We start from the raw sequence: 27,515 nt of genomic DNA, 5'->3' as shown, positions 1-27,515 counted from the left end.
ATTTTCTGTATCAACAACATGTAAAAAAAACACTTCCAAAAATCAATAAGCACACATATAGTGGTGCTAATGGAGTCCATCCCCTATCTCCTCCCAAACAAAATCCGGTTTAGAGATCCATCCCCTATCTTCCCCTAAACCGTGGAGTACATCCCCTATCTCCTCAAACTCAAGACTGACATGGTCAACCTCAATCACCCAATCCCTAATACAAATGACAATTTTAACCAATGCTACCCTCGTTATCTGAGGACACAAACTAATTTTCCTTTCAAAGATTGCCGTCAGCATCCACTCAAGAAATTCTCTTCCCACTCACAAACCATACCCAATAACCAATAACACCACTAACTCGTTTCACCCACACATAGTCACCAACCGATAACAAGTCATAATACGAACATCACCCAAATACATAACTGATGGGATCACAACAAACTCATTAACTAGCAAAGCCCAAAACACTAATCAACACACCGGTACCATTTCCTCTAACCCGAGATACAAATCTCATGCTCCCTCATGTAGACATCCTATAAAGTCCAAAAACAAAACCACACTTACTGCACAACACAACAGCCTTCCCCGAGGCATACACTTACCACCCTAAACATACATTTCTATTGCATAAAAACATTTAAACATTTAAACACATAATCGAATCAAGTCCATAAAGATAGTCACTCATCCCGGAACTCTCAAGGAATTCCTATCAGAAACCACGTTGATCAGGCGTGTTTCCAAGAGGACCTCAAAGCAAGTTCACCGGCTACGAGTACTATCTAGAAAACATAATCCCATGCCCATATAAATGCAACATACAAGTCCGAACATTCATGTTAACTATATGCAACGTCCTCACCACATGAAGCAAACCCACTGTAGTAAAAACTACTTCCCACGAGCCCAAAGTATTCAAACCCGGCTCGCTCTGATACCAAGTTGTCACGCCCCACTTTTTATTACTCGAAGTATTACCAATTTCATTTACTTAATTCCATTTCAGAGATAACATGCGGAAATAAACTCGTATATTCAACTTGTAGAAGTGAATAGCATTGCTCTCATTCGTATGCAAGTAAATACAACATGAGAACACTAAATAAATTGCCCTTGGGCTTACATCATTAAAAGTCAAGAAGAAGGGTATAACCCTTTTACATAAATGGCATTCCGCCAACACAAAAGAGGTCCTGTGGCCAACAAATAAGAAGATCCAAAACCTTGTAGAACATCCTGGCTATCACCTGAAAAAGATTTAACAACGTGGGATGAACATATAGTCCAGTAGGGATCTCAACATGATCTCCAACAATAACAACTTACAGATAGCTATGATCATGAATGTTCATTCTCATACTAGAATAGTAATGTGGCAGTTTATACAAAATATACATAAGTATGAACTTTTCTCGAAAACAGCCATTTCACTCTCTCTCTCTCTCTCTCATACATATCAAATCAATCACTTTTTTTAAAACTCTCTTCTCAAAACAATTTTCCAAAATCATTTCTGAAAAAAGACAAACTAAACAAGTTTTCGTACTTTTTATTTCAAAAACTACTCTACAAACACAAACCAAACAAGGCCGATTTTTATGTGCTAATTGATTATGTTTTACATGAATTATTTGATAAAGTGGTTCAATTCTGATTCAGAATAGTTAATATAAGACTTCATAAATTCAAATTGACATATATGGGATTGATATATATGCATGATATTTATATATGAATGATTATCTCATGTTTAATTGCAAAATTTATATGTCTATGAGTTTCTGATTTAGTAGTTTAAACATAACTGAATAATTGTAATTTAATGTGTATGAGCTTAATTTAAGCTCAGTTGTGTAATTAGTGAACTTAAAAAGGGTTATATATGATTATATTATTTATATTTAATTAATTTGATTAATGTGTAGGGACATGTATTTGAACTTGTCTGAATTAGTAAACCATAAAGTTAGAATTATATATTTAGATAGGTGTTTAGGGCCTAATTCACAATAGTATGATTTAATTAAACGTATGATTAGATTTAATTTAATTTAGTTTAGTGAGATCCATTAGCCTAAACCTAGAATTAATTAAAGCCTAATTAAGATTAGTGTCTAATTGAACTCCTAATTCTAATCATCAATAATAGAATGAAGATGTATTTTGAGAGAGAGTGGGTGGGGTTTGTAGAGACCTCATCTTTGAGAGAGATAGAGAGAAAGGAGCTCAAAGGAAGAAGAAGAAGAAGAAGAAGAAGAAGAAGAAGAAGAAGAAGAAGGTGTAGGCCTTCTTTTTTTTTTTTTTTTTTTTTTTTTTTTTTTTTTTTTTTTAAAGATTAAAGAAGGTGTAGGCTTGATTCTCCATAGTTCATCATCAACCTAACGTAGGATTTCATCCTAATTTCTTGAATTAGAAGCATCTACACTCTTGTACTTATGAAATTTAAGTTTTAATTATGAAGAGTTCAAGCTTAATTGAGAGCTTTGGTGACGTAATTTGAAGTAAAGAACATGCATGAACATGTTAATGAAGAATTGGAAGAAATGGGTTCATAAACTTGACATGCATGGCATCAAATCATGGAATTCATGTTCATAAATTTGTTTTCTTGCACGGCTCATAAGATTTGAAAATAATTTTCCATGGAAATTGATGTTGGAATTCTTAAATGTATGTTCTATGGATTTAACATTAAACTCAAAGATTTTGGCTTTTTAATTGACAATTGGGTTTGAGTAAGAATATAAGCTAAATGCATGTTTACGAAAGATTTTATAAAGATTTCACATTACACTTGAAATTAAGAAGAGTTAGGAATCATATTCATGAAATTAGAAGGAAATTAGCAAGCTGATGAAGAAATTGAGCTATAATTATAAGATGAGAAGGTCATGTTATGTTCATCATTTTAATTTGAATTTTGGAATCGCATGCATGAAAGCCTATAATTTGTTTACTGTTTTAGAAGTTCATGGATTTATATGTTCAATTTCATGTTTTGATTTTCAAAGAAAAAGAAGTTTGGAAAATTGTACATGCATGGAGATTTTGGTTCAATCTTTGTTAAATTGATGAGGTTATAAGCAAATAGTTTATAAATAAATATGAATTTATGTGTTCTAAGGTGTTTTCAAGGTTTTGATTAAAACATATATGAATTCAAGTTTTGAAAATAAGTTGGAAGCCATTTTTGATGAAATTTGATGTTCTGAAAATCGCAGACCACTCGAGCAGTAAAGTTACCACTTGAGCGCACTTTGAAGGCAACCATAAATTATTTTTACAGATTGAAAATACTGTGACCTCACATTCATTGCTCGAGCGGTGAAAGAACCGCTCAAGCGATTACCCAATTTTCAGTGTATTTTGAAAAACAACTTTTGTTTATATTTTCATGCTCATTTTCTTCTAAGCATTTCTAGACATGATTTAAACCTCATGGAAGATTAATAAGCTAGAAACCAACTTAAGTAATGGATTAGAAAGATGAAGTATTGATTGAAGTTGTGTTTCAATGTGTATATCCATGCGTGTATTACGTAGGTTGATTCGTCATGGTGTATCATCTGACCAAGTACTGTGAGTAACGTTATTGTAAAGATATGTTCATATGAATTATGTTCGAAATGTTATTCGATAAGCTATGATTTTTGAAATATTATTTTGTTCAAATGAGCAAATGTTCTATTTTGAATCTACCATGGCATCTAAAGAAAGTCCGAAGTCATGAGGAACAGCATGTTAATGCGGGTCCATGACATATATGTGATTACGAGATCTCGCTAACCATTTTACGAAGTGGTGATATGTTTGATAATCGATGCCCGGAACCGATTACCCTAGTCGGATGAAGATATGTTATGTTCTATTGGATGTACCATTATTATGTTCAAATATGAGAATGGTTTTGTTATGATTTGTTTTACGAATATGATATATTCAAAATTCGTTCACGAACTCTTTTACTTTAATGTTATTAACTAGATTTTAGCTCACTGTGTGTATATATATATGTATGGGTGGGCAACACGAAGAACAAGCCCAGAAGGATTCTTTTAGTCAAGCCACTATCTGAAGCCTTTTGAGTTTTTGGTGCCTTCAAGTTACTAGCCGGTCACCTCACCGATCCTTACAGAGCGGGGTTCGGGTCGTGACATCCACCGACACCACTCTGACAATGCAATTGGGCTACAATGGTGTTTTTGTCGGGTCTAGGGTTTGAAGAGAGAGAGAGAGAGGGAGAGAGAGAGAGAGAGAGAGAAAGAGAAATGGTTTGAAGAAATGAACAAACAACGTCAATTTCAACAAATCTATATGAATGGGTATTTTCATTTTTGTAGAAACTTGTCCTTATGGACATAATATTTTAGTATGTAGACCTTTGAGAAACTTAAATTCAAATTTGAATTTATCACCCAAGTGTCCTTATTTAAATTTAATTTTTTTAATAATGATACATACGAAAGATCTTAAAAAATAATGGGTTATTCCTACCATATGTCATTTAGTCTAAAGTTTAAACCTTTTTTTTTTTTTTGTAATAAGGATACCCATTGAAAAGTTATTGGAAAAATCGTCGGCATTGGAAAAATCCTCGGTGGTGGTAGCTAGCGGCAATAGTGAGTGCCAGTAAATTAAACAGATAGGTGACACATGTACAAATAGTTAGACATTTGAACACGTGTATAGAGAAGTGACATTTGAACAGATAATTTGCACATATAGGTGACATGTGTATAGATAAGTGACATTTGAACAGATAAATAGACATGTAGATATTCTTTTGAACAAATAATGTCATTTTGGCCAAAAAATGAAAAAACATTTTGGCCTTTTGGCCTAAGAATTTCATAAATGGACTTCTAACCTGAGTGCCCCAAAATAATAGATCATTGAAATTAGGAGTGGGTGTCGTATCATGTCATGTTAGATCATGTTCGGATTTGGATTTACATTAAAATTACCTCAACATTAATTCAAATAGTTTATTATTTCCTATCTTATCATTTTTAGTCCTGGTCCAATTTTTATCATTTTAACATGTTATGTCAAAAAAAAAAAAAAAAATTCTATCAACTAAGAAAATCAAGTGTATAAATTTTATTTATTTTTTCATCTCAAGTTAAATTTAATACAACTAATTTCTATTTAATAAATTATTCATAAGAATATTTGATTCCAACTCAATTTTATTTTATAAAAATGATATGTTATTATTATTTTTTACTAAATTAACTCAAATAGTAGACAAAATATATTATCTTCAATTATACTTTGTTTAGGTTAACCTAAAATAATATACTTATTATCTTTTTATCTTTTTTAGGTCGAATCATCTCTTTACTTTTCTGTATATCTTTTCGTAAAAAATTAAAAAATTATTAAAATAGCCTATTCAACAAAATTTATATTAGTCTTAAAATATTATTTTATATACTTTTTGTAACAACCCCCACCCATGATTAGAGCTAGTTCATGTTTAAGTATGCCTAGCAAGTAATTGAGGAGAAATCCAGAGTTAATGACATGTGCATTGCATTATTTTGTGTTTATATCTGTTTAACATAGGAAGATCTGTTCATGTTTTAGCTTCGAATTGCGAATTGAGGGCCTTATCGACAACCAATTCAGAAATTGACTCGGTTTATGTGTTAATTGGAATTTTTAGAATTTTATGGGGGGTTTAATTCAAATTCGGTTCGGAACGATTAAATTAAAATAATTTAAGATCTACTTGATTAACTTGATCAATAAATAATTACATCTTTGCCCAAGCCTATATAAGGCAAATTGTTGAGTCAAGACTAGAAGAATACATTTTCAATCCCTCATCTTGTGACTCAAACAAGCCAAACGTGGGAGAGAGAGAGAGAGAGAGAGAGGAAAGGAAAATTGAGATCAAAGTTGAGATATGAGAGAATTGGTTGGAGATTTAGTGAATTGCTCAAGATTTTGCTTAAGTGGAGCTCAATTGAGTAGCCTAGGTAAGAGCTCAATCTTACAACCTTGAAATTGAGTCATTTAGTACATGAATATAAATGAAATAGGTGAATTCACATGGAATTGAGCTAGAATTTAAGAAAGCAAAGTCATTCCATGCATGCATGTCCATATCATGAAGTTTTGAAGTTGTTTTCATGAGAATTCTCACATGCATGTTCATATTTTGGTTATAATCTAAGAATTCACCATGTTTTGTGTTAGATATTTCACTTGATCATGTTTTGGGAAACTATGAACTCAAATTATACATGCAAGTCATATTTATAACATGTTCCTACATTTCAAGTTGAATTTTGCATAATTGGCAACCAGTTTGGCCATGATTTCTTGAAATGATCTTTAAATTCGTGATGTTTTATGAGTTCTTAAGTGTTTCCTCAAGTTTTGGCCTAGAAAAATCAAGTTTTGAAGCTTTAAGTTTGAGTTTTGAACTTTGGAAGCAAATCTGGAAATTTCAGAATTTGCATCTACGCTTGAGCGTGAATTGCATGTTCCCAGAAGTTCATATGTTTTGCAGCACGCTCGAGCGACAAAAGTCACGCTCGAGCGAGGATCTGAGTCTGACGCTTGAGCGAAGATCGAGCATCCATCGAGCGTGAAAAGTAAGCAACCAGTACCTTTCCAAAGTTTACAGTCCGCTCGAGCGAGGAAAGTCACGCTCGAGCGAACCCTCACTTTTTACATGTCCGCTTGAGCGAGGAAAGTCACGCCCGAGCATGAACCCTATTTTCAGCAAGTTTTGAAAAATGATTTCAAGTGCATTTTTGCATCCTCATTCCTTCCTAGGCATTCATATGCCATGATTAAGACACCATGATGAGGATAATGAGGTAGAAACACACCAAAACAAGAAATGACTAAGTTATCAATTCCGGGTGTGTAATTCGGTAAACGTTCGTTCTGTAACTGTCCACAAGGAAGTTGAATTGTCTACTTGCAGCATCTGTTATCTGTAAGTTATAACTTAGTAAAGCTATGTTCAAGGTAAATTATTTTCGGTATATGAAATAAGATCTGTTGAATGAAATGCCATGTTTTATACTATGAATGATTGTCCCACAATAACCAGCGTTTATGATATTATGCTATGATTCAAGTATGTTACAAGTGACGTGATGCTATGATTCAAGTATGTTACAGGTGACATTATGCTATGATTCAAGTATGTTACAAGTTCCCAGTACCGGAGGTTCCTTATGGAACTGACAAGCTATCTGTACCCGGCTGGAGGTTCCTAGGTGGAACTGACAAGTTTATAAGTTCCCAGTTCGGAGGTTCCTTTATGGGACTGACAAGTTATCCTTACCTGGCCGGAGGTTCTTCTATAGAACTGACAAGTATGATTTAAGCCACTCTATATGAGATCTTTCAGCACTAACGGATGTAATACATAAGATTAAGCATGAACTCTGATTTTTGTATACATGCTTAGAACGAGAATACGAATGTGAATTTCAGTTTTAGCCACAATTATGGGACATCATTCATTTACCCATTTACTATGTTATTAATCGCTGGGCACCCGCTCACTAGTTATTTATTATGTATATAGGTGAGCAGGCTCGTGATCAGGCTTAAGATGACGCCTAGGGTATTTTTGTGTTTTGCACCTCACGAGGAGGTTCCAAATCAAGTCATGTTTTGTGCTTGTGTCAATATAGATATATAAGTCTGTTCCTTTTGTTTTATGAACAAGATCTCCTTTTGCATGTACTTGATAGTGATGTGTAAATACTGTACCTATGACGTCACTCTTATGTTTATAAAGTTTAAGATTTTCAATTCCATGTATGTCTGCACAGCTCAATGGACTATGTATATATTTTGTATATTTGTTTCTGCAGCCCCTAATCTTAAGTCAAGTCTTAAGAGGCCTTTGGTAATCCAAGGATTACTGGCTGGTTACGACACTAAACCTATAGGGGCAGGTTTGGATCGTGACAGAGTGGTATCAAAACACATGTTATATCGCACACACGAGTCCATAAGAGATATAGGATGTCCTAGAAAGAAGTAGTGGTATATCATCAGCATGTGTGAGTGAGTAGTAATCTTTATAAATATGAGAAGTGAATTTGAATCTGGATAAATGAAATTGAAGGAAGCGAACAGGATTATTCCTATGTTTATTATTACCTGGTGTCTATATAACAGCGTGGACAATGCAAGGAGGAGTGGTGTAAATGAGTCTTCCGAGGCTCGCATGAGCTGAACGGAGCAAATGCTTGCTGCTTTAACAGAAGCAATGGCACAACAACAGAGGCAACAACCATTACCTCCACCACCTCCACCGGTACAAGTCGAACCAAACAACCATGACATAATTAATTTGACACAGAAATTTACAAAGATGAAGCCGCCGACCTTCATGGGTGGCATCGAACCATTAAAGGCAGAAACCTGGCTGCTAGAGATGGAAAAGTTATTCGAAGTATTCCCTTACTCCGCGACCCAAAAAGTGCTCTTGGCCACCTACACCTTAAAGGATGAAGCCTGAAGATGGTGGCTGTTAGTTCGAAATAACAATAGAGACATGACATGAGCACAGTTCAATGAGATATTCTACAACAAGTATTTTTCCTAATGTTTTAGGGTTCAGAAGGTGTCAGAGTTTCAAGAACCTAAGTAGGGTAGGATGTCGGTAGCTGAGTATGAAGCCCAATTCACCAAACTAGCTCGGTTTACTCCACACATGGTGGATACTGGTTACAAGAAAACACAAAAAATTGAGGGCGGACTGGATCTAGAAGTGTTTAACCGAGTGGGCATTTTGAAATTGCCTACCTATGTGGAAATGTTGGACAGAGCAATAATGGCAGAGGCCACAATAGCGGTAATGAAACAAGCTAAAACACCAATAACGGAATGGAAAAGCAAAAGGCCTGGATCTAATTTTCGGAAGGGTCGTTCCTTCTTCATGAACAAAAAACAAAATACTGGATCTTCGAGCAGCTCAAGCCAAAGTGGCAGATCTATACCGGTTTGTTTAGAATGTGGAAGGAGGTACAAAGGCATGTGTCAACGTGCTTCGGGTGCATGTTTCCGATGTGGCAAAACCGATCACATGATTAGAGACTGTCCAATGAGATTTGACAATGTTAACCACCCAGCAGTAAGTTCAGCCGGATCTGTTCCTGTAACAAGGGCCAATACTAGAACAAATGCCAGAGGTAATGTTGGAAATGAGACACTAAGGCAAGGAAGAGTGTTTACACTCGTGCCTGGAGATGTATAGAATACCGAAACAGTGGTGTCAGGTATTATCCCTATCTGTGCTCAGAATGCCTATATACTAATTGACTTTGGTTCTACACATTCATTTGTCTCGCATGCTTTTTCTCAGAAATTAACTAGACTGATAGAACCTGTGAAATGTTTGCTACATGTGTCTACACCATCTGGGGGTTCTATGATATGTGCTTATGTTTATCCGACATGTGATGTTGTAATTGGTGATGTGACATTATATGTGGACTTGCTACCTTTGAGAGTTGATCATTTTGACTAAATTCTGGGTATGGATTGGCTGACTAAATACTGTGCTACTATTGATTTTGTGAACAAAATTGTCATGTTTAAACCATCTGGTACGCCTGAGTTTACTTTCACTGGGAATGGGGTAGTTCCTCCGCCTTACTTGATTTCATTCATGAAAGCCAAAAATTGTTAAGAAAAGGTTGTCGAGGCTACTTGTGTTGTGCATTGACTGAACCTTTAGATAGTACCAGTATAAAAACCATCCCTGTGGTTTGTGACTTTCCTGATGTGTTTCCCAATGATCTACCTGGGACTTAATCGATAGGGAAATTGAATTTACTACTGAAGTAACACCGGGAACTCAACCTATCTCCAAGACTCCTTATAGGATGTCGACTACAGAATTGAAAGAGTTGAAGGTCCAGCTCCAAGAACTCTTAGACAAAAAGTTTATCCGTCAAAGTACCTCACCTTGGGGTGCTCCGGTGTTATTTGTTAAAAAGAAAGATGGATCTTTGAGGCTATGTATTGACTACCGTGAGTTGAACAAAGTAACCGTAAAAAACAAGTACCCACTGCCCCGAATTGATGACCTATTTGATCAACTTCAGGGAGCCCAAGTGTTTTCTAAGATTGACCTTAGATCCGGGTATCACCAGTTGAAGGTCAAGGCAAAGGACGTAGAGAAGACCACATTCAGAACTAGATATGGACATTATGAGTTCCTAGTTATGCCATTTGGGGCAATCAATGCACCTGTTGCCTTTATGGATCTCATGAATAGAGTGTTCAAACAATTTCTGGATGAATTTATTGTTGTCTTTATTGATGATATATTGATCTACTCAAAAAGCAGGGAAGAACATGAGAAACATTTGAGAATTGCCTTGCAGATTCTGAGAGAAAATAAATTATATACAAAACTATCCAAATGTGAATTCTGGCTAGACAGCGTAGCCTTTTGGGCCATGTAATCAACCGGGATGGTATATCAGTGGACCCACAGAAAGCTGAAGCCATTGTTGACTGGCCAAGACCAACTAATGTGTCCAAAGTTAGAAGCTTTTTGGGGCTTACTGGTTATTACAGAAGATTTGTAAAAGATTTTTCAAAACTTGCCATGCCATTGACACAGTTGACACAGAAAAATGTACCGTATGATTGCAACGATCAATGAAAGGCGGCCTTCCAAGAACTGAAAACGAGACTAGTAACCGCACCGATTTTGATTTTGCCCAATAGTTCATATGGATTCTAGATTTACAGTGATGCATCCTACAAAGGTTTGGGCTGTGTATTAATGCAAAATGGTAAGGCGATTGCCTATGCTTTTAGACAACTCCGCCCTCATGAAAAGAATTACCCAACTCATGATCTCAAACTGGCAGCTGTGGTGTTTGCTTTGAAAATCTGACATCACTACTTGTATGTAGTAACTTGTGAAGTGTATACTGACCATAAATGTCATGACCAGAACCCGCCTCTATAGATTAAGGTCATAACCGGCTGGTAATCATGAGATTACCTACGGCCTCAAATCAGATTAGAATATACTCCATCAGAGTTAAGGGGCCAAATCGAAACGACTTAAAAATTTTTGTTCAATGAGCTATGCTTGCATGGCATATCAAGACATTTCACATGTACAAAATAATAACTCACACCACATATCAGTAGTTAATATCTTGTATACCCAGGATCATTCAAACACATAGTCAGCTAAACCAAAAGCTTATCCACATAAACGGTCCATCACGACTAATAGAAATAGCAGAAGAAATACAAAAAAAAAAAAAAAAAAAAAAAAAATCATAAACAAGCCTCTTGCGTGAGGCACCTGGGCTGACTTCACAAAACTCGGGTTCCTTTCTTAAATTCCACTAAGGCTGGGGTTGAACATCCATTTGCTCACCTACATACATATAAATGAGAGTGAGCTAACGCCTAGTGAATAATATCAAAATAAAGAGGTTAATGAATGAGATTCGTTCATTAATGAATCATACTTATAATGTACATATTTGAACCACTATTCTCATTCACCCCAGATTTACAAATCTCTACAAAGCAAAACGACCTTAGGTCCAACACATCATATCCATATGCAAAACGACCTCAGGTCCAATTCTTATATAAAACAATGCGACCTCGAGTCCATCTATCCGAAACGACCTTAGGTCCAACCAACTCTCTATTCAAACGACCTTTGGTCCAATTCAAACATATCAGGCGCATCAAACGACCTCGGGCCCATTCTCTTTATATTCATATCCATGCGTATTTCATATTCATGATCACAACCCCCTTCATTCAAACGGCCTTTGGCCCATCACGATATTCAAAGATATCAAATGACATATTCAAACGGCCTTTGGCCCATCTTTACATTCATGTCCGACGGCCTTTGGCCCAATCATTCATGTCCAATGGCCTTCGGCCCAATCATTCATGTCTGACGGCCTTTGGCCCAATCATTCATGTCCGATGGCCTTAGGCCCAATCATTCATATCCGACGGCCTTTGGCCCAATCATTCATGCCCGACGGCCTTTGGCCCAATTCAGATGTATCAAACATATCAACAGCAAATGACAAATGGCAAACGGCAAATGGCCTTATACAAATTAGGCATATAGAATACTCATTCATATTTCAAACCAACAAATCCATGGAGCTTATACAGAAGTAGCATTTGGAGAGTAACATACTTGAAAATATCTTTCCTAAGATATTACTCACAGTGTTCCGCCAGTGGATTTTCCCTTGAGCTCGACCCTACACATTGTATAACACATATGGGTCACAAACGATTCAATCCGCTCTTAACTTATGCATTCCTCTTAGGCCTCTTTCTTATTCTTTTAACTCATTTACAATGATTAACACATGCCTAAGAGGACTTAGAAATGAAAGAAAACGGAAAACGAAACACAAAACATCCTTACAAAGTTTTTAAAACAGGGCTTCCCGCTCGAGCGCAGGTTTCCCCGCTCGAGCGGACCCCTTTGGTTTGCAAAAGTGCTAGTTACTTCATATTCACACTCGAGTGCTAATTCGGATGCTCGAGCTGAGGGTCAAACGTATATGACTGACGCTCAAGCGTGACTCTCCCCGCTTGAGCGGACATCAAAATCTGCAAAAGTTTTGGGAACTCATATTTCACGCTCGAGCAGCGCTCTTCACGCTCGAGCGGACACGCCAAATTCTGGAATTTCCAGAACTGTTCTTGAAGCTCAAACTTGCATTTAAACTTATGTTTCTTGCATATTATGACTCATACATCACATGCAAACCTTCTAACATGATACAAATGCTAAATTACAACATTTTGAAGCTCAATTCCCATGGATCAATTTCATACTCATACCATTCTTGCCAAATTCATCTCCAAAATATGTAGTTGAGTCCATAGTCTCATTTCCATGGGTGCATGTCTTAAATGACTTCCAATTCAACCCAATCAACATGTCTTATACACAAACATGAGGACTCATAACAAATTGCTACATGCATGCACACATTGATCTCAATTTCATCATGATTAGCATGCTTTACCTTCAAATATGCAACTATATGGCAAGTCATGGTAATTCTATGCATGCATGCTCAATCTAATTTCATATATAACTTAATTCACACTTTTGTTTACAATCTAGCTTCAAATTCTCAAAATTACAATCACAATTTGTGAATCAATGCTCAAATACTCACATTGGAGTTCCAAGCTTCCAATTTCTAGCTAGTTCTTGGAGTTAAGCTTCCAAATTCACAACTTTGAGCCAAGATACACAATTCTCCCTCTTCCTCTCTCTAGAACCGGCCTCTCTCTCTCTCTCTCTCTCTCTCTCTTTCTCTCTAGAGTGTATAACCGGATTTTGAGTTTACCAAAACTGAAGAGTTAAGTGTAATAAGGCCCTTATATAGTCCCTCTCTTAATCCAATTTGATTATAGCTAATTAATAGCACTTAATTAATCGTTCTGAATCTAATTATTTTGATCCGAATCAATTTCCAATTAAATTTCACCGTAGCCTCTAAAAATTACACTAATCATAATGGCGTAATCAATTTCGGGTTCTGTGGCCGATAGGGTCTTCAATTTAAATTCTAAAGCAGATAATCAAATAGATTTTCCTACGGTGAGCATATATAAATTCAAAACCACATGTATTCATATAAATGGCACTCAAAATCATATCAAACACATAATCACAATGATAATCAGGATTAATTAGCATAACACGGACCAGGGTTATCACAGTCTTCCCGCCTTTAGGAAGTTTGGTCCTCTAAACTTATTTTACCTTTAGTCGAAAAAAAATTCGGAATACTTCTTATTCAACGGTTCCAATCCTTTTGATAGTCCTTTGCTCAGTCTCTAAATCAAGCGACACTCTGTCCTCAATCAATCAGAGGCTTACCTTTTCCGCCATACAAGGCTTTGCACGGTGCCACACCGAAACTAGAGTGTAAGCTGTTGTTGTAAGCAGAGTCTGCCAACGATGGATAGATTTTTCCAACTTCCCTGAAAATCTAACGCATACTTTTGGAGCATTTCTCCCAAAATCAAAAAATGTTCTTTCTGATTATCAATTGATTTGCGGATGGAAAGCGACATTGAATTACAATTCAGCTCCCATTGCCTCTTGAAGGCTTGTTAGAATTCAGACACATTTTAGGATTCCTGTCTAAAACAATAGATACCGGGACCCCATGCAAACAAGTAATCTTATCGATGTAAACAGTGGCTAGTCTATAAGCATCATACGAAAATTTTACAGGGAGGAATGAGCAGACTTAGTAATTCTATACACAATAGCCCAAACGGGACTTATACCCTGGGTGTCCAAGGCAGCCCCACAATGAAATTCGTAGTCACATATTCCTATTTCCATTCTGAAATAGAGAGCGGTCGAAGTAGTCTCGTTTATATCTGATGTTCAACTTTGACTTGTTGACATCGAAAACATTTAGACACAAATTCAACGATTTCCTCGTCACACAAGTTCAATTCATTCTCCAATAATTCCACAATTCACAATCTAATTCGGTATTTAGTTCAGTGTCTCATCACAGTTATCCAAGGTCAATTAAAAGCCTTCAGGAATATAAAGTGGATGATTCCCGAATCAACAAAGGTAGCATCAAAGCAATTAACCATACAATGCACATAGTCCACATATCCCCATAACATTGATCGCAAAGTAAAATAATAATGACGCAGTCAATTTCTACATAATTCATATGTTCTCAATCATTCAACAATTTACAGTTCACAATTTAGTTCAATGTCTGATTCCCTGTTCCATTAAGTCTTTCGACGTTATCTGACAGTCGTCAATGAACACAAAGCAATTCATGTATTAATCCCATGACATCAAAGGTAATATCGGAGGGGTCAATCACATGTTAAGCACAATTTACACATCCTCAAAGCCCCAATTACAGAATATAATGGCACTGAGCAGTTATTTACAAGGCGTACTGATTTCACACACTTTCGGATAATCAAGGTTTTCTAATCCCATAGTGTTCATAATCGAAACAGTTCACGGTCAACAGTTACCATAACATGATTTCCTAAAACCCGATAACACTGAAACAACTATTCTTCCATACAAAACATATTCTGATCAGTCAAAGATAAATGTGCAGTACTGTTTATAATCAAATCAATCTACTGTCATCGGTTTCCATAGCGTCAAATAGATAAGAATTTAGTAACACATAAGCAGTCATTCCTTAAGCATCCAATCACTGGATTTGCACATTTCTGTTCATTTATAACGTATGTCTCCAACAATTAAATGTTGGTTCTTAATGGTGTTTATGGTTAGATCGGTCTGTAGATAGCCCACATAAGGTCTTCTAAATAAGTCAAGTATACCAAACGGATTCAAGTTTTGGGTCTGTCAGTTTTCTCATCAAGAATAATATGTTCATTTATTCACGAACAATTCGTAATCCCCCTTAACAAAATCAAATCAGATAGACGTTCTTATCAAATCAATCCAGACAAAGGTCTTGTCAAATTAAATCAATGAGGGTTCTATCGGGCCAAATCAAACAAAGTTCTATTAGATCGAACCAGATAAAAGTTTTCTCAAATGGGGTACATTTGGTTCTGTAAAGCATACTTCGTTTGCTTAGGTACATAGTCGATAGTTTCACAACTGTCCTAAGTTCATCAGTTTTCAAAGTCATATTAGAGTCATTCATCACAACTGTCCATATCAAAGTATTTCAGGTCATGTACAATATGGCATTGTTCACATAAGTTCAGGTATAGTTGCATATGTATGCAGTTGTTCATATCAGGAGGTATGTATCATAATCAGTACAGCAGTTCCCAAATAAGTCTTATATGCAAGTACATGGTGCACAGTCACACATTAAACAAAGTTCCTCGGTTGCACATAGTATAGGATTTGTTACGCAAAAGTTCCAAATTAGTCACAAAGCATAGGTCTACGAGTCAAGCTTAATATAGTCACATAGTCCAGTCAATTTTCTACCAATCAAAATACATGATCTCACAATTTATAAATTTCGTTATTTGGGGGGCTCAATTCAGCCACACAATCACAGAGTCATAATTCCAGTGGTTTAGTCATTGAAGACAGTAATATAACAAATCACCCTGAGCATAGGTTTAGATGTATATGTGCATGTACAGAGCCAATCAATATTCCAATACGTATTTCACAAATTTCCCAAATGAAGCATATACATTCAATGAATACGGTCTCGATCTTGTGGGTCTAACAAATCTAGATACACATGCAGCAGATATGAAAGAATATGCCGATCTGAATCAAATAATATCCCAAGCAAAGATATACACATGCACTAATTCAGAATCAATCAACACATAAGCATTCGTTTATAAACAGTATAGATACCTGGGATAATGGTCGCAGTATTTTGAGCGCTTTCTGGGATGAGTGTAATTACTCTATCTTGATTAGCAATTCCTACCATTGGTACGAATCTAGCTGAGGTAGAAGATTTATTCACATTTTGTTCAGTTTGGGGACAGTTCCTTACCATATGGTCCATTCCACCACACCTATAACAAGCCCTAGAAATTCGGTAACAAACTCCTCGGTGTTTCTCAGCACATTCATTACATGTCGGTGCTGTATTCCTTGTAGAGTTTGAAGTGCACGATGATCCCGTATCTTGCTTTTTAAATAACCCCTTCTTTGAGAAAAAGCCTTGTCTCTTGCTTTTCCATTCAGAAGATTGGTTCATGTTAGCTTCAATCATCAGTGCTCGGTCTAGCACCTCAACGTATTTTGTGACTTCCAACTCATTCACTTGGTGCTCTTGCATTGGTGGTGGCAAGGGTTCTTGCCGTAGCGGCAACTGATATTGTTGTCTTAAGATCTCTGCCATTTCTTGTACTATTCTTTCCAGTCTATCAAGTCGGGCTGTGAAAGAGTCTGCCAACTCGTATGCCCTTACTTTATCCATGATCTACACAAACTCTTATTAAGCCATGCCAAATACAGGAAGGCCCAATATAGAAATAATGACAGATACACATAGGTACATTCGCACATACGCACATCGTTGTATTCTCATTTTACATATCGTCAAGACACAATTAATCACATGAAAAATAGAAGATTTCATACTTATCAGATATCGTGTGCTGAACACTTACTAAGTAATTATACACTTAGATCATATTCATATTCCACATAGACACCCATTTGCAAAATCGAGTGCACATAAGCAACTTTTCATGATTCATACGTTCATATACGTGCATTATAACAAAACAAACATGTTGTACACATTAGTGCAACAATTCATATCTCATATAATCATATGTTCTCAATGCTTACGTCATGTAATTATCAAATGGATGTATCTTAAGTCTTTTCTAGACACCTTATGGCTCATTTGGACAAGTGTGTGAGTTATTAACGCGTGCTCTGATACCACTCTGTCATGACCCAAACCCGCCCCTATAGATTAAGGTCATAACCGGCTGGTAATCATGAGATTACCTACGGCCCCAAATCAGATTAGAATATACTCCAGTAGAGTTAAGGGGCCAAACGGAAACGACTTAAAAAAATTTGTCCAATGAGCTATGCTTACATGGCATATCAAGACATTTCACATGTACATAGTAATAACTCACACCACATATCAATAGTTAATATCTTATATACCCAGGATCATTCAAACACATAGTCAGCTAAACCAAAAGTTTATCCACATAAACAGTCCATCACGACCAATAAAAATAGCAGAAGAAATACAAAAAAAAAATCATAAACAAGCCTCTTGCGTGAGGCACCTGGGCTGACTTCACAAAACTCGGGTTCCTTTCTTAAATTCCACTAAGGCTGGGGTTGAACGTCCCTTTGCTCACCTACATACATATAAATGAGAGTGAGCTAACGCCCAGCGAATAATATCAAAATAAAGAGGTTAATGAATGAGATTCGTTCATTAATGAATCATACTTATAATGTACATATTCGAACCACTATTCTCATTCACACCAGATTTACAAATCTCTACTAAGCAAAATGACCTTAGGTCCAACACATCATATCCATATGCAAAATGACCTCAGGTCCAATTCTTATATAAAACAATGCAACCCCGGGTCCATCTATCCGAAACGACCTTAGGTCCAACCAACTCTCTATTCAAACGACCTTTGGTCCAATTCGAACATGTCAAACGGCCTTGGGTCCAATTCAAACATATCAGGCGTATCAAATGGCCTCGAGCCCATTCTCTTTATATTCATATCCATGCGTATTTCATATTCATGATCACAACCCCTTTCATTCAAACGGCCTTTGGTCCATCACGGTATTCAAACATATCAAATGACATATTCAAACAGCCTTTGGCCCATCTTTACATTCATGTCTAACGGCCTTTGGCCCAATCATTCATGTCCGACAGCCTTTGGCCCAATCATTCATATCCGATGGCCTTAGGCCCAATCATTCATATCCAACGGCCTTAGGCCCAATCATTCATATCCGACGGCCTTTGGCCCAATCATTCATGTCTGATGGCCTTTGGCCCAATTCAGATGTATCAAACATATCAACAGCAAATGGCAAACGGCAAACGGCCTTATACAAATTAGGCATATAGAATACTCATTCATATTTTAAATCAACAAATCCATGGAGCTTATACAGAAGTAGCATTTGGAGAGTAACATACTTGAAAATATCTTTACTAAGATATTACTCACAGTGTTCCGCCGGTGGATTTGACCTCGAGCTCGACCTTATACATTGTATAACACATATGGGTCATAAACGATTCAATCCGTTCTTAACTTATGCATTCCTCTTAGGCCTCTTTCTTATTCTTTTAACTCATTTACAATGCTTAACACATGCCTAAGAGTACTTAGAAATGAAAGGGAACGGAAAACGAAACACAAAACATCCTTACAAAGTTTTTAAAACAGGGCTCCCCGCTAGAGCGCAGGTTTCCCCACTCGAGCGGACCCCTTTGGTTTGCAAAAGTGCTGGTTACTTCATATTCACGCTCGAGCACTAATTCGGACGCTCGAGCTGAGGGTCAAACGTATATGACTGACGCTCGAGTGTGACTCTCCCCGCTCGAGCGGACATCAAAGTCTGCACAAGTTCTGGGTACTCACATTTCACGCTCGAGCGGTGCTCTCCATGCTCGAGTGGACACACCAAATTCTGGAATTTCCAGAACTGTTCTTGAAGCTCAAGCTTGCATTTAAACTTATGTTTCTTGTATATTATGACTCATATGTCACATGCAAACCTTCTAACATGATACAAATGCTAAATTATAACATTTTGAAGCTCAATTCCCATGGATCAATTTCATACTCATACCATTCTTGCCAAATTCATCTCCAAAATATGTAGTTGAGTCCATAGTCTCATTTCCATGGATGCATGTCTTAAATGACTTCCAATTCAACCCAATCAACATGTCTTATACACAAACATGAGGACTCATAACAAATTGCTACATGCGTGCACACATTGATCTCAATTTCATCATGATTAGCATTCTTTACTTTCAAATATGCAACTATATGGCAAGTCATGGTAATTCTATGCATGCATGCTCAATCTAACTTCATATATAACTTAATTCACACTTTTGTTTACAATCTAGCTTCAAATTCTCATAATTACAATCACAATTTGTGAATCAATGCTCAAATACTCACATTGGAGTTCCAAGCTTCCAATAGTTCTTGGAGTTAAGCTTCCAAATTCACAACTTTGAGCCAAGATACACAATTCTCCCTCTTTCTCTCTCTAGAACCGGCCTTTCTCTCTCTCTCTCTCTCTAGAGTGTGTAACCGGATTTTGAGTTTACCAAAAATGAAGAGTTAAGTGTAATAAGGCTCTTATATAGTCCCTCTCTTAATCCAATTTGATTATATCTAATTAATAACACTTAATTAATCGTTCTGAATCTAATTATTTTGATTCGAATCAATTTCCAATTCAATTTCACCGTAGGCTCTAAAAATTACGCTAATCACAATGGCGTAATCAATTTCGGGTTCTGTGGCCGATAGGGTCTTCAATTTAAATTCTAAAGCAGATAATCAAACAGATTTTCCTACGGTGAACAGATAGAAATTAAAAACCACATATATTCATATAAATGGCACTCAAAATCATATCAAACACATAATCACAATCATGATCAGGATTAGTTAGCATAACAAGGACCAGGGTTATCACAATAAAAGTTTGAAATATTTCTTCACCCAAAAAGAATTGAACATCAGATGGAGGAGATGGTTAGAGCTAATCAAAGACTATGATTTGCAAATTTTGTATCACCAGGGGAAAGTTAATACTGTAGCAGATACCTTGAGCCAAAAGTCAATGGTAAGTCTATCATGTTTGCTTACCGATCAGAGAGAATTGTTATATGACCTAGAAAAGAAATAGATTAAGGTTGTGATGCGTGAACAAGATGGAATTTTAGCTGCTATTTTAGCTCAGCTTGCAATCATTGAAAAAGTTAAGGAGAAGCAACAGCAAGATGAATTTCTAAAAAAGATCATGGTTGAAATCGAATCAAAGCCAAGGCCCGGATTTATACTTGAGAATAATGTAATGAAATTTCAGAATCGCCTTTGTGTATCGGATTGTTATGACTTGAGGAAATGTGTTATGTCTGAAGCTCACAATTCAAAATTTGCCATGCATCTGAGGAACACAAAGATGTACCACGATTTGAAACAGAGTTTCTGGTGGCCTGGAATGAAAAAGTGTATTGCAGATTTTGTGGCTAGATGTTTATAATGTCAGCAAACTAAAGCAGAACATCAGCAACCCGCTGGTTTGTTACAACCGCTTCCATTACCGGAATGGAAGTGGGAGCACATTACCATGGACTTCATTGTGGGATTGCCTCGCTTTTCCCGAGGTATGATTCTATTTGGGTCAGTGTGGATCATTTAACTAAGTCAGCCCATTTTCTACCTGTTAAATCTATTTACAATGCTAACAAATTGGCCAATATTTATATGAATGAGATTGTGAGGTTACCTGGAGTGCCAGTGTCTATTGTATCTGACAGAGATTCAAAGTTTGTATTAAGATTTTAGCAGAGTTTGCAACAGGTTTTGGGGACAGAATCGAGGTTGAGCAGCGCCTACCATCCATAGACAGATGGTCAAACTGAACGAACCAATCAAACTTTGGAAGATATGCTCAGAATGTGTGTTTTAGATTTCCAAGGAAATTAGGAGACCTATTTGCCATTGGCTAAGTTTGTGTATAACAATAGTTATCATTCAAGCATCAGAATGGCTCTTTATGAAGCTTTGTATGGTAAGAAGTGTCGATCTTCGATTTGTTGGGCCGAAGTAGGTGACAAACCATTGTTGGGACCAGAACTTGTGCAAGAAACAACTGAAAGCATAAAACTGATTCAATAGAGACTGAAAATTGCACAAAGCGGACAAAAGAGTTACGCTGATATTCGAAGGCGTGATAGGGAATATGAAGTCGAAGATCATGTGTTTATCAAGGTAACTCCGATGAAGGGTCAAACACGATTTGGAGTAAAAGGAAAGTTGGCACCAAGGTATGTTGGGCCGTATGAGATTCTTGAAAGGATCAATCCCGTGACGTATTAGGTAGCCCTACCTCCAGAAATGGAGCATATGCACAATATTTTTCATGTATCTATGCTTCGAGGGTATCTAAGAGATCCATTCCATGTCATTGAACTGACTCATGTACTCTTGAAAGATGATTATATGTATGAGGAAAGACCCATACAGATTGTTAATCGTCGGATTAAAAGACTAAGGAACAAAGCAATCCCATTGGTGAAGGTTGATTGGCAAAATCATGGAGGAACCTATGCAACTTGGGAGATGGAAGAAGACATGATGAAAAGATATCCTGAACTGTTCCCTTTGGTTTCAGTGTTCTTCTACAATGAAAGTAACTTGAGTTTGGAGGACCAAACTCTTTAAGGGGGGAATACTGTAACAACCCCGACCCATGATTAGCGCTAGTTCATGTTTAAGTATGCCTAGCAAGTAATTAAGGAGAAATCCTGAGTTAATTACATGTGCATTGCATTATTTTGTGTTTATATTTGTTTAACGTAGGAAGATCTGTTCATGTTTTAGCTTCGGATTGCGAATTGAGGGCCTTATTGGCAACTGATTCAGAAATTGACTTGGTTTATGTGTTAATTGGAATTTTTAGAATTTTATGGTAGGTTTAATTGAAATTCAGTTCGGAACGATTAAATTAAAATAATTTAAGATTTACTTGATTAACTTGATCAATAAATAATTACATCTTTGCCCAAGCCTATATAAGGCAAATTGTTGAGTCAAGACTAGAAGAATACATTTTCAATCCCTCATCTTATGACTCAAACAAGCCAAACATGGGAGAGAGAGAGAGAGAGGGAAGGAAAATTGAGATCAAAGTTGAGATAGGAGAGAATTGCTAGGAGATTTGGTGAATTGCGCAAGATTTTGCTTAAGTGGAGCTCAATTGAGTAGCCTAGGTAAGAGCTCAATCTTACAACCTTGAAATTGAGTCATTTAGTACATGAATATAAATGAAATAGGTGAATTCACATGGAGTTGAGCTAGAATTTAAGAAAGCAAAGTCATTCCATGCATGCATGTCCATATCATGAAGTTTTGAAGTTGTTTTCATGAGAATTCTCACATGCATGTTCATATTTTGGTTATAATCTAAGAATTCACCATATTTTGTGTTGGATATTTCATTTGATCATGTTTTGGGAAACTATGAACTCAAATTAAACATGCAAGTCATATTTATAGCATGTTCCTACATTTCAAGTTGCATTTTGCATAATTGGCAACCTATTGGGCCATGATTTCTTGAAATAATCTTTAAATTCGTGATGTTTTATGAGTTCTTAAGTATTTCCTCAAGTTTTGGCCTAGAAAAATCAAGTTTTGAAGCTTTAAGTTTGAGTTTTGAACTTTGGAAGCAAATCTGGAAATTCTAGAATTTGCATCTACGCTCGAGCGTAGAAGTTCACACTCGAGCGACCACTCTGAGTACGTGCACTTCTGCTCGAGCAACTTGAATCCCGCTCGAGCGTGAATTGCATGTACCCAGAAGCTCATATATTTTGCAGCACGCCCGAGCGACAAAAGTCAAGCTCGAGCGAGGGTTTGAGTCTCACGCTCGAGGGAAGATCAAGCGTCCATCGAGCATGAAAAGCAAGCAACCAGTACCTTTCCAAAGTTTATAATCCGCTCGAGCGAGAAAAGTCACGCTCGAGTGAACCCTCACTTTTTGCATGTCCGCTCGAGCGAGGAAAATCACGCCCGAGCATGGACCCTGTTTTCAGCAAGTTTTGAAAAATGATTTCAAGTGCATTTTTGCATCCTCATTCCTTCTTAGGCATCATATGCCATGATTAAGACACCATGATGAGGATAATGAGGTAGAAACACACCAAAACAAGAAATGACTAAGTTATTAATTCCAGGTGTGTAATTCGGTATACGTTCGTTCTGTAACTGTGTAGGTCACGTGCCACAAGGAAGTTGAATTGTCTACTTGCAACATCTGTTATCTGTGAGTAATACCATAGTAAAGCTATGTTCAAGTTAAATTATTTTCGGTATATGAAATAAGATCTGTTGAATGAAATGCCATGTTTTATACTATGAATGATTGTCCCACAATAACAAGCATTTGTGATATTATGCTATGATTCAAGTATGTTACAAGTGACATGATGCTATGATTCAAGTATGTTACAGGTGACATTATGCTATGATTCAAGTATGTTACAAGTTCCCGGTACCGGAGGTTCCTTATGGAATTGACAAGCTATCTGTACCCGGCCGAAGGTTCCTAGATGGAACTGACAAGTTTATAAGTTCCCAGTTTGGAGGTTCCTTTATGCGATTGACAGGTTATCCTTTACCCGGCTGGAGGTTCTTCAATAGAACTGACAAGTATGATTTAAGCCACTCTGTATGAGATCTTTCAGCACTAATGGATGTAATATGTAAGATTAAGCATGAACTCTGATTTTTGTATACATGCTTAGAACGAGAATACGAATGTGAATTTCAGTTTCAGCCACAGTTATGGGACATCATTCATTTACCCCTTTACTTTGTTATTATTCACTGGGCTCACTAGTTATTTATTATGTATGTAGGTGAGCAGGCTCGTGATCAGGCTTAAGATGACGCCTGGGGTATTTTTGTGTTAGTCAGCCACCATTTGCGCCTCACGAGGAGGTTCCAAATCAAGTCATGTTTTGTGGCTGTGTCAATATGGATGTATAAGTCTGTTCCTTTTGTTTTATGAACAAGATCTTCTTTTGCATGTACTTGATTGTGACGTGTAAATACTGTACCTATGACGTCACTCGTATGTTTATAAAGTTCAAGATTTTCAGTTCCATGTATGCCTGCACAGCTCAATGGACTATGTATATATTTCGTATATTTGTTTCTGCAGCCCCTAATCTCAAGTCAAGTCTTAAGAGGTCTTTGGTAATCCAAGGATTGTTGGCCAGTTACGACACTAAACCTACAGGGACAGGTTTGGGTTGTGACACTTTTAATAAATTTGATGGAGTTATATAAAGGATTATATAAAAATATGTAACTAATTCTTCATTATACATGCTATCTGTGTCAATTTTGTATTATATAAAATTGATACTAACCTAGCCTATTTAATATTTTGTGATGTTAGATCATGCTATATACGTGTCTGTGTTGGAAATGGTCAACCGTAACATGCTAACTTTGTATATAGTTCAAGTTGTATTGAAAATTCTCACCCTTAATTGAAATGCAACCATGGTAAGTCTCACGGACCTAAACAATACCTTTCCAGTCTAGATCAAGACTAGATAGAAGCTTATGCTTTTTTATTTTTTATTTTTTATTTTTTTTATCGGTAAACTACATTGACCCCCTTAAAGTTTAAAGAAGATACATAAAGTCTCACAATTTTGATATAACTACAATAGATTTCTTTAAGGTTTTAATTCGCATTACACTTAATTCACTTTTCATCAAGAATTCGCTAATCATATGAATGAAAAAAAAGATATTGTTATGTTATGTTTAAATATATATTTTTTATTATTCATTTTTGTATTTTCGCACCATCTAAATCATTTCTGATCTTCTTTTCTTTTAGGTAAGTTTTTCGATCCCTTTTGTCCTTACTAAAAAGAAAGTCATGATAATTATGCAAACATTATAAGACTTGCAATATTTTCTCCAAACCTTAAGGTAGGTTAGTGTAATTTATGTTTTTTAAGAAAAAAATTACAAATAAATAGATTGACAAAAAATTAAATTACACCAACTTCTAAGGAGAGTTAGAAAAAAAATGCATTAAATCTCACACAATTAACATAATTATATTGAATTTTATTAAGTTTTTAATTCACATAATAATTAATTATCTTTTCATTAGTATCTTTTTAGTCTTACAGAAGAAAAAATAATATTGTTATCTCTTTTACGTTGAAATATATATTTTATTTTACTTATCCTTATGTCTATCCATTATTTATATTAGTTTTGGTTGTTTTAGTTTTATTAATAGAGAAGTTTATATAATTATACAAAACTTGTATGGTTTATTATATTTTTTTAATAAATTCAATATAATTTAATAATAATAATAGCTCATATCTATTGAGTTATATGGTCAAGTTTGGAATTAATAAAAATAAAATTCAACTTGAAATGATTAAATTAGGCCAAATATCAAGTCAGAAATTTTAAATAATACATATCATCTCTGGCCAAGTCTGGTGAACCAACTTGCACATGCACTTGTTTCTTCTAAGTTAGGTTTAGAGGTCACCATGCCAATAAGTAGCTAAGCAATTAAACATTTCAAATCCAATCAATATATATAGGTAATAATAATATTCTATTAACCACTAATTGAAATTTTGCCTACTTTCAACATTGGGACAACCCTCCACTAATAAAAGGGTTATGGTTCCTTCATTTTCTTTCTATCCAAAATGTCAACTTTTACTTTGAAATCCACCATCCTCCTAATTTGCAATTCAAAATAAATAAATAAACAGATACAAATAAAAATAGCAATAAATTTAGAGCATTGCTATTCAAGATTAAAAATTATACTCAACTTTTAAGCCTACTAATATGACAATCAATTAGGATATTAAAGATAACACTCCCTCTCATATCTTCTCTGATCATTAATTATTCATATCACTTACATATCATTGAGTTTAGAAAGTGAGCTTATATTTTTTTTTTCAACTTAACATGCTAGAGCATTTTTAATTATTCATTTTTTTTTCATCAAATTTAATTTTAATAAAAAAAAAAGTGTTCAAAACGTAGATTTGGGGAGGGGGATCATAGTGGTGGGGGCTAGGGATGGGGTTGCAATAGGGAAAGGGGGTTGGGGTAGGGGGTTGCAATGAGGGGGTCATTGTGAGGGAATCGTTGAGTTTAGAAAGTGGCCCCTTTCACGGAATTCACACCATTCCGTGAAATCACCGTATTTGGAAATGTATTTCAGTACAGCTTGGTGGTTGTTTGCCCCTTGCTTTTGGGCCTGTGTGGTCATTGGGCTTTGTCCTTGATGTTCTCGGCAATCCATTGCTATATATATGGTGGAACGATCCATGTTGTCTCTGTAAACGGATGAACGTATGGCAATGGGGGTTTAAATGAGATTCGATCATAATTGCATGACAACTTATCGTAATTTAACCAAAAATATTTTGGATCGTCATTTCTTACCATTGACAGTGCTTCTTCCTTGCTGTCAGCGGCAAGTGCCTCACGATATATATTTTCCTTATTCTCCCGGTTAGCGCAGTAACCCCTTTCACGGAATTCACCCCACTCCATGAAATCACCATATTTGGAAATGTATTCCAGTACAGCCTGGTGGTTATTTGCCCCTTGTATATTTGGATGGAAATGGCGATTACTGTTGTCATGGGCAACGTCAAATAAACGTTCGTCCTGCATTTGAAAATGGAATGGAAGTTGGACTAGCGCATGTAGGTGTGGTTCGCCGTCCTCATGGAATTCGTGTGCAACTCTGACATAATTTGGGGGCCTGTTGGTAAATAACGCTCTAATTTTCTCCATAAGCCTCTCATTGGTTAAAGAACATCTGGGATATGTGAGGAATATGTTCTTATTTTGTAATCTAAAACAACGTCGCATGGAGGCCATAGCTCACTCGCAATGATGTCACTAACTCTATCGGATGACGCAAGTCACTCTCTCAAAAACTGTCCTGGTGGTAGAGAGTTAGTGAGTGACTTATATATGCTTCCAAGAGCGTCCCTATAATATTACTGGGACGCTCCCCCCCGCGCCACGTGTTGTCCCCTGATTGGTCCCTTTCTCCGCATTTGGTGTCGTGTTGTCGGCTACAAGGCTCCGTTCCCTCCCAGATCTGCGACCAGGATTAAAAGATTGAACATGGAAAGCGCAGCATAAATACTATTGTTAAAGGCAAAATAATGTGCGGATTTGTC

General features: G+C 36.3%; 1 protein-coding gene across 1 annotated transcript in view; it reads right to left on the bottom strand.

Moving 5' to 3' along the window:
• LOC114282951 (uncharacterized) overlaps window positions 1–27,207 on the bottom strand; it is a 40,724-nt gene extending 13,517 nt beyond the window's left edge. Inside the window, exon 1 of the mRNA XM_082890120.1 lies at window positions 26,764–27,207. Within this exon, the coding sequence (XP_082746246.1) occupies window positions 26,764–27,207 (444 nt within the window). The remainder of the gene's footprint in view (window positions 1–26,763) is intronic.
• Window positions 27,208–27,515: the final 308 nt, after the last annotated feature.

The sequence above is a fragment of the Camellia sinensis genome, chromosome 10 (assembly GCF_055761805.1).
Source record: "Camellia sinensis isolate YWXY chromosome 10, ASM5576180v1, whole genome shotgun sequence".
Taxonomy (NCBI): Eukaryota; Viridiplantae; Streptophyta; class Magnoliopsida; order Ericales; family Theaceae; genus Camellia; species Camellia sinensis.
The sequence above is the reverse complement of the archived record's forward strand: the minus strand, read 5'-3'. Positions and strand labels throughout refer to the sequence as shown.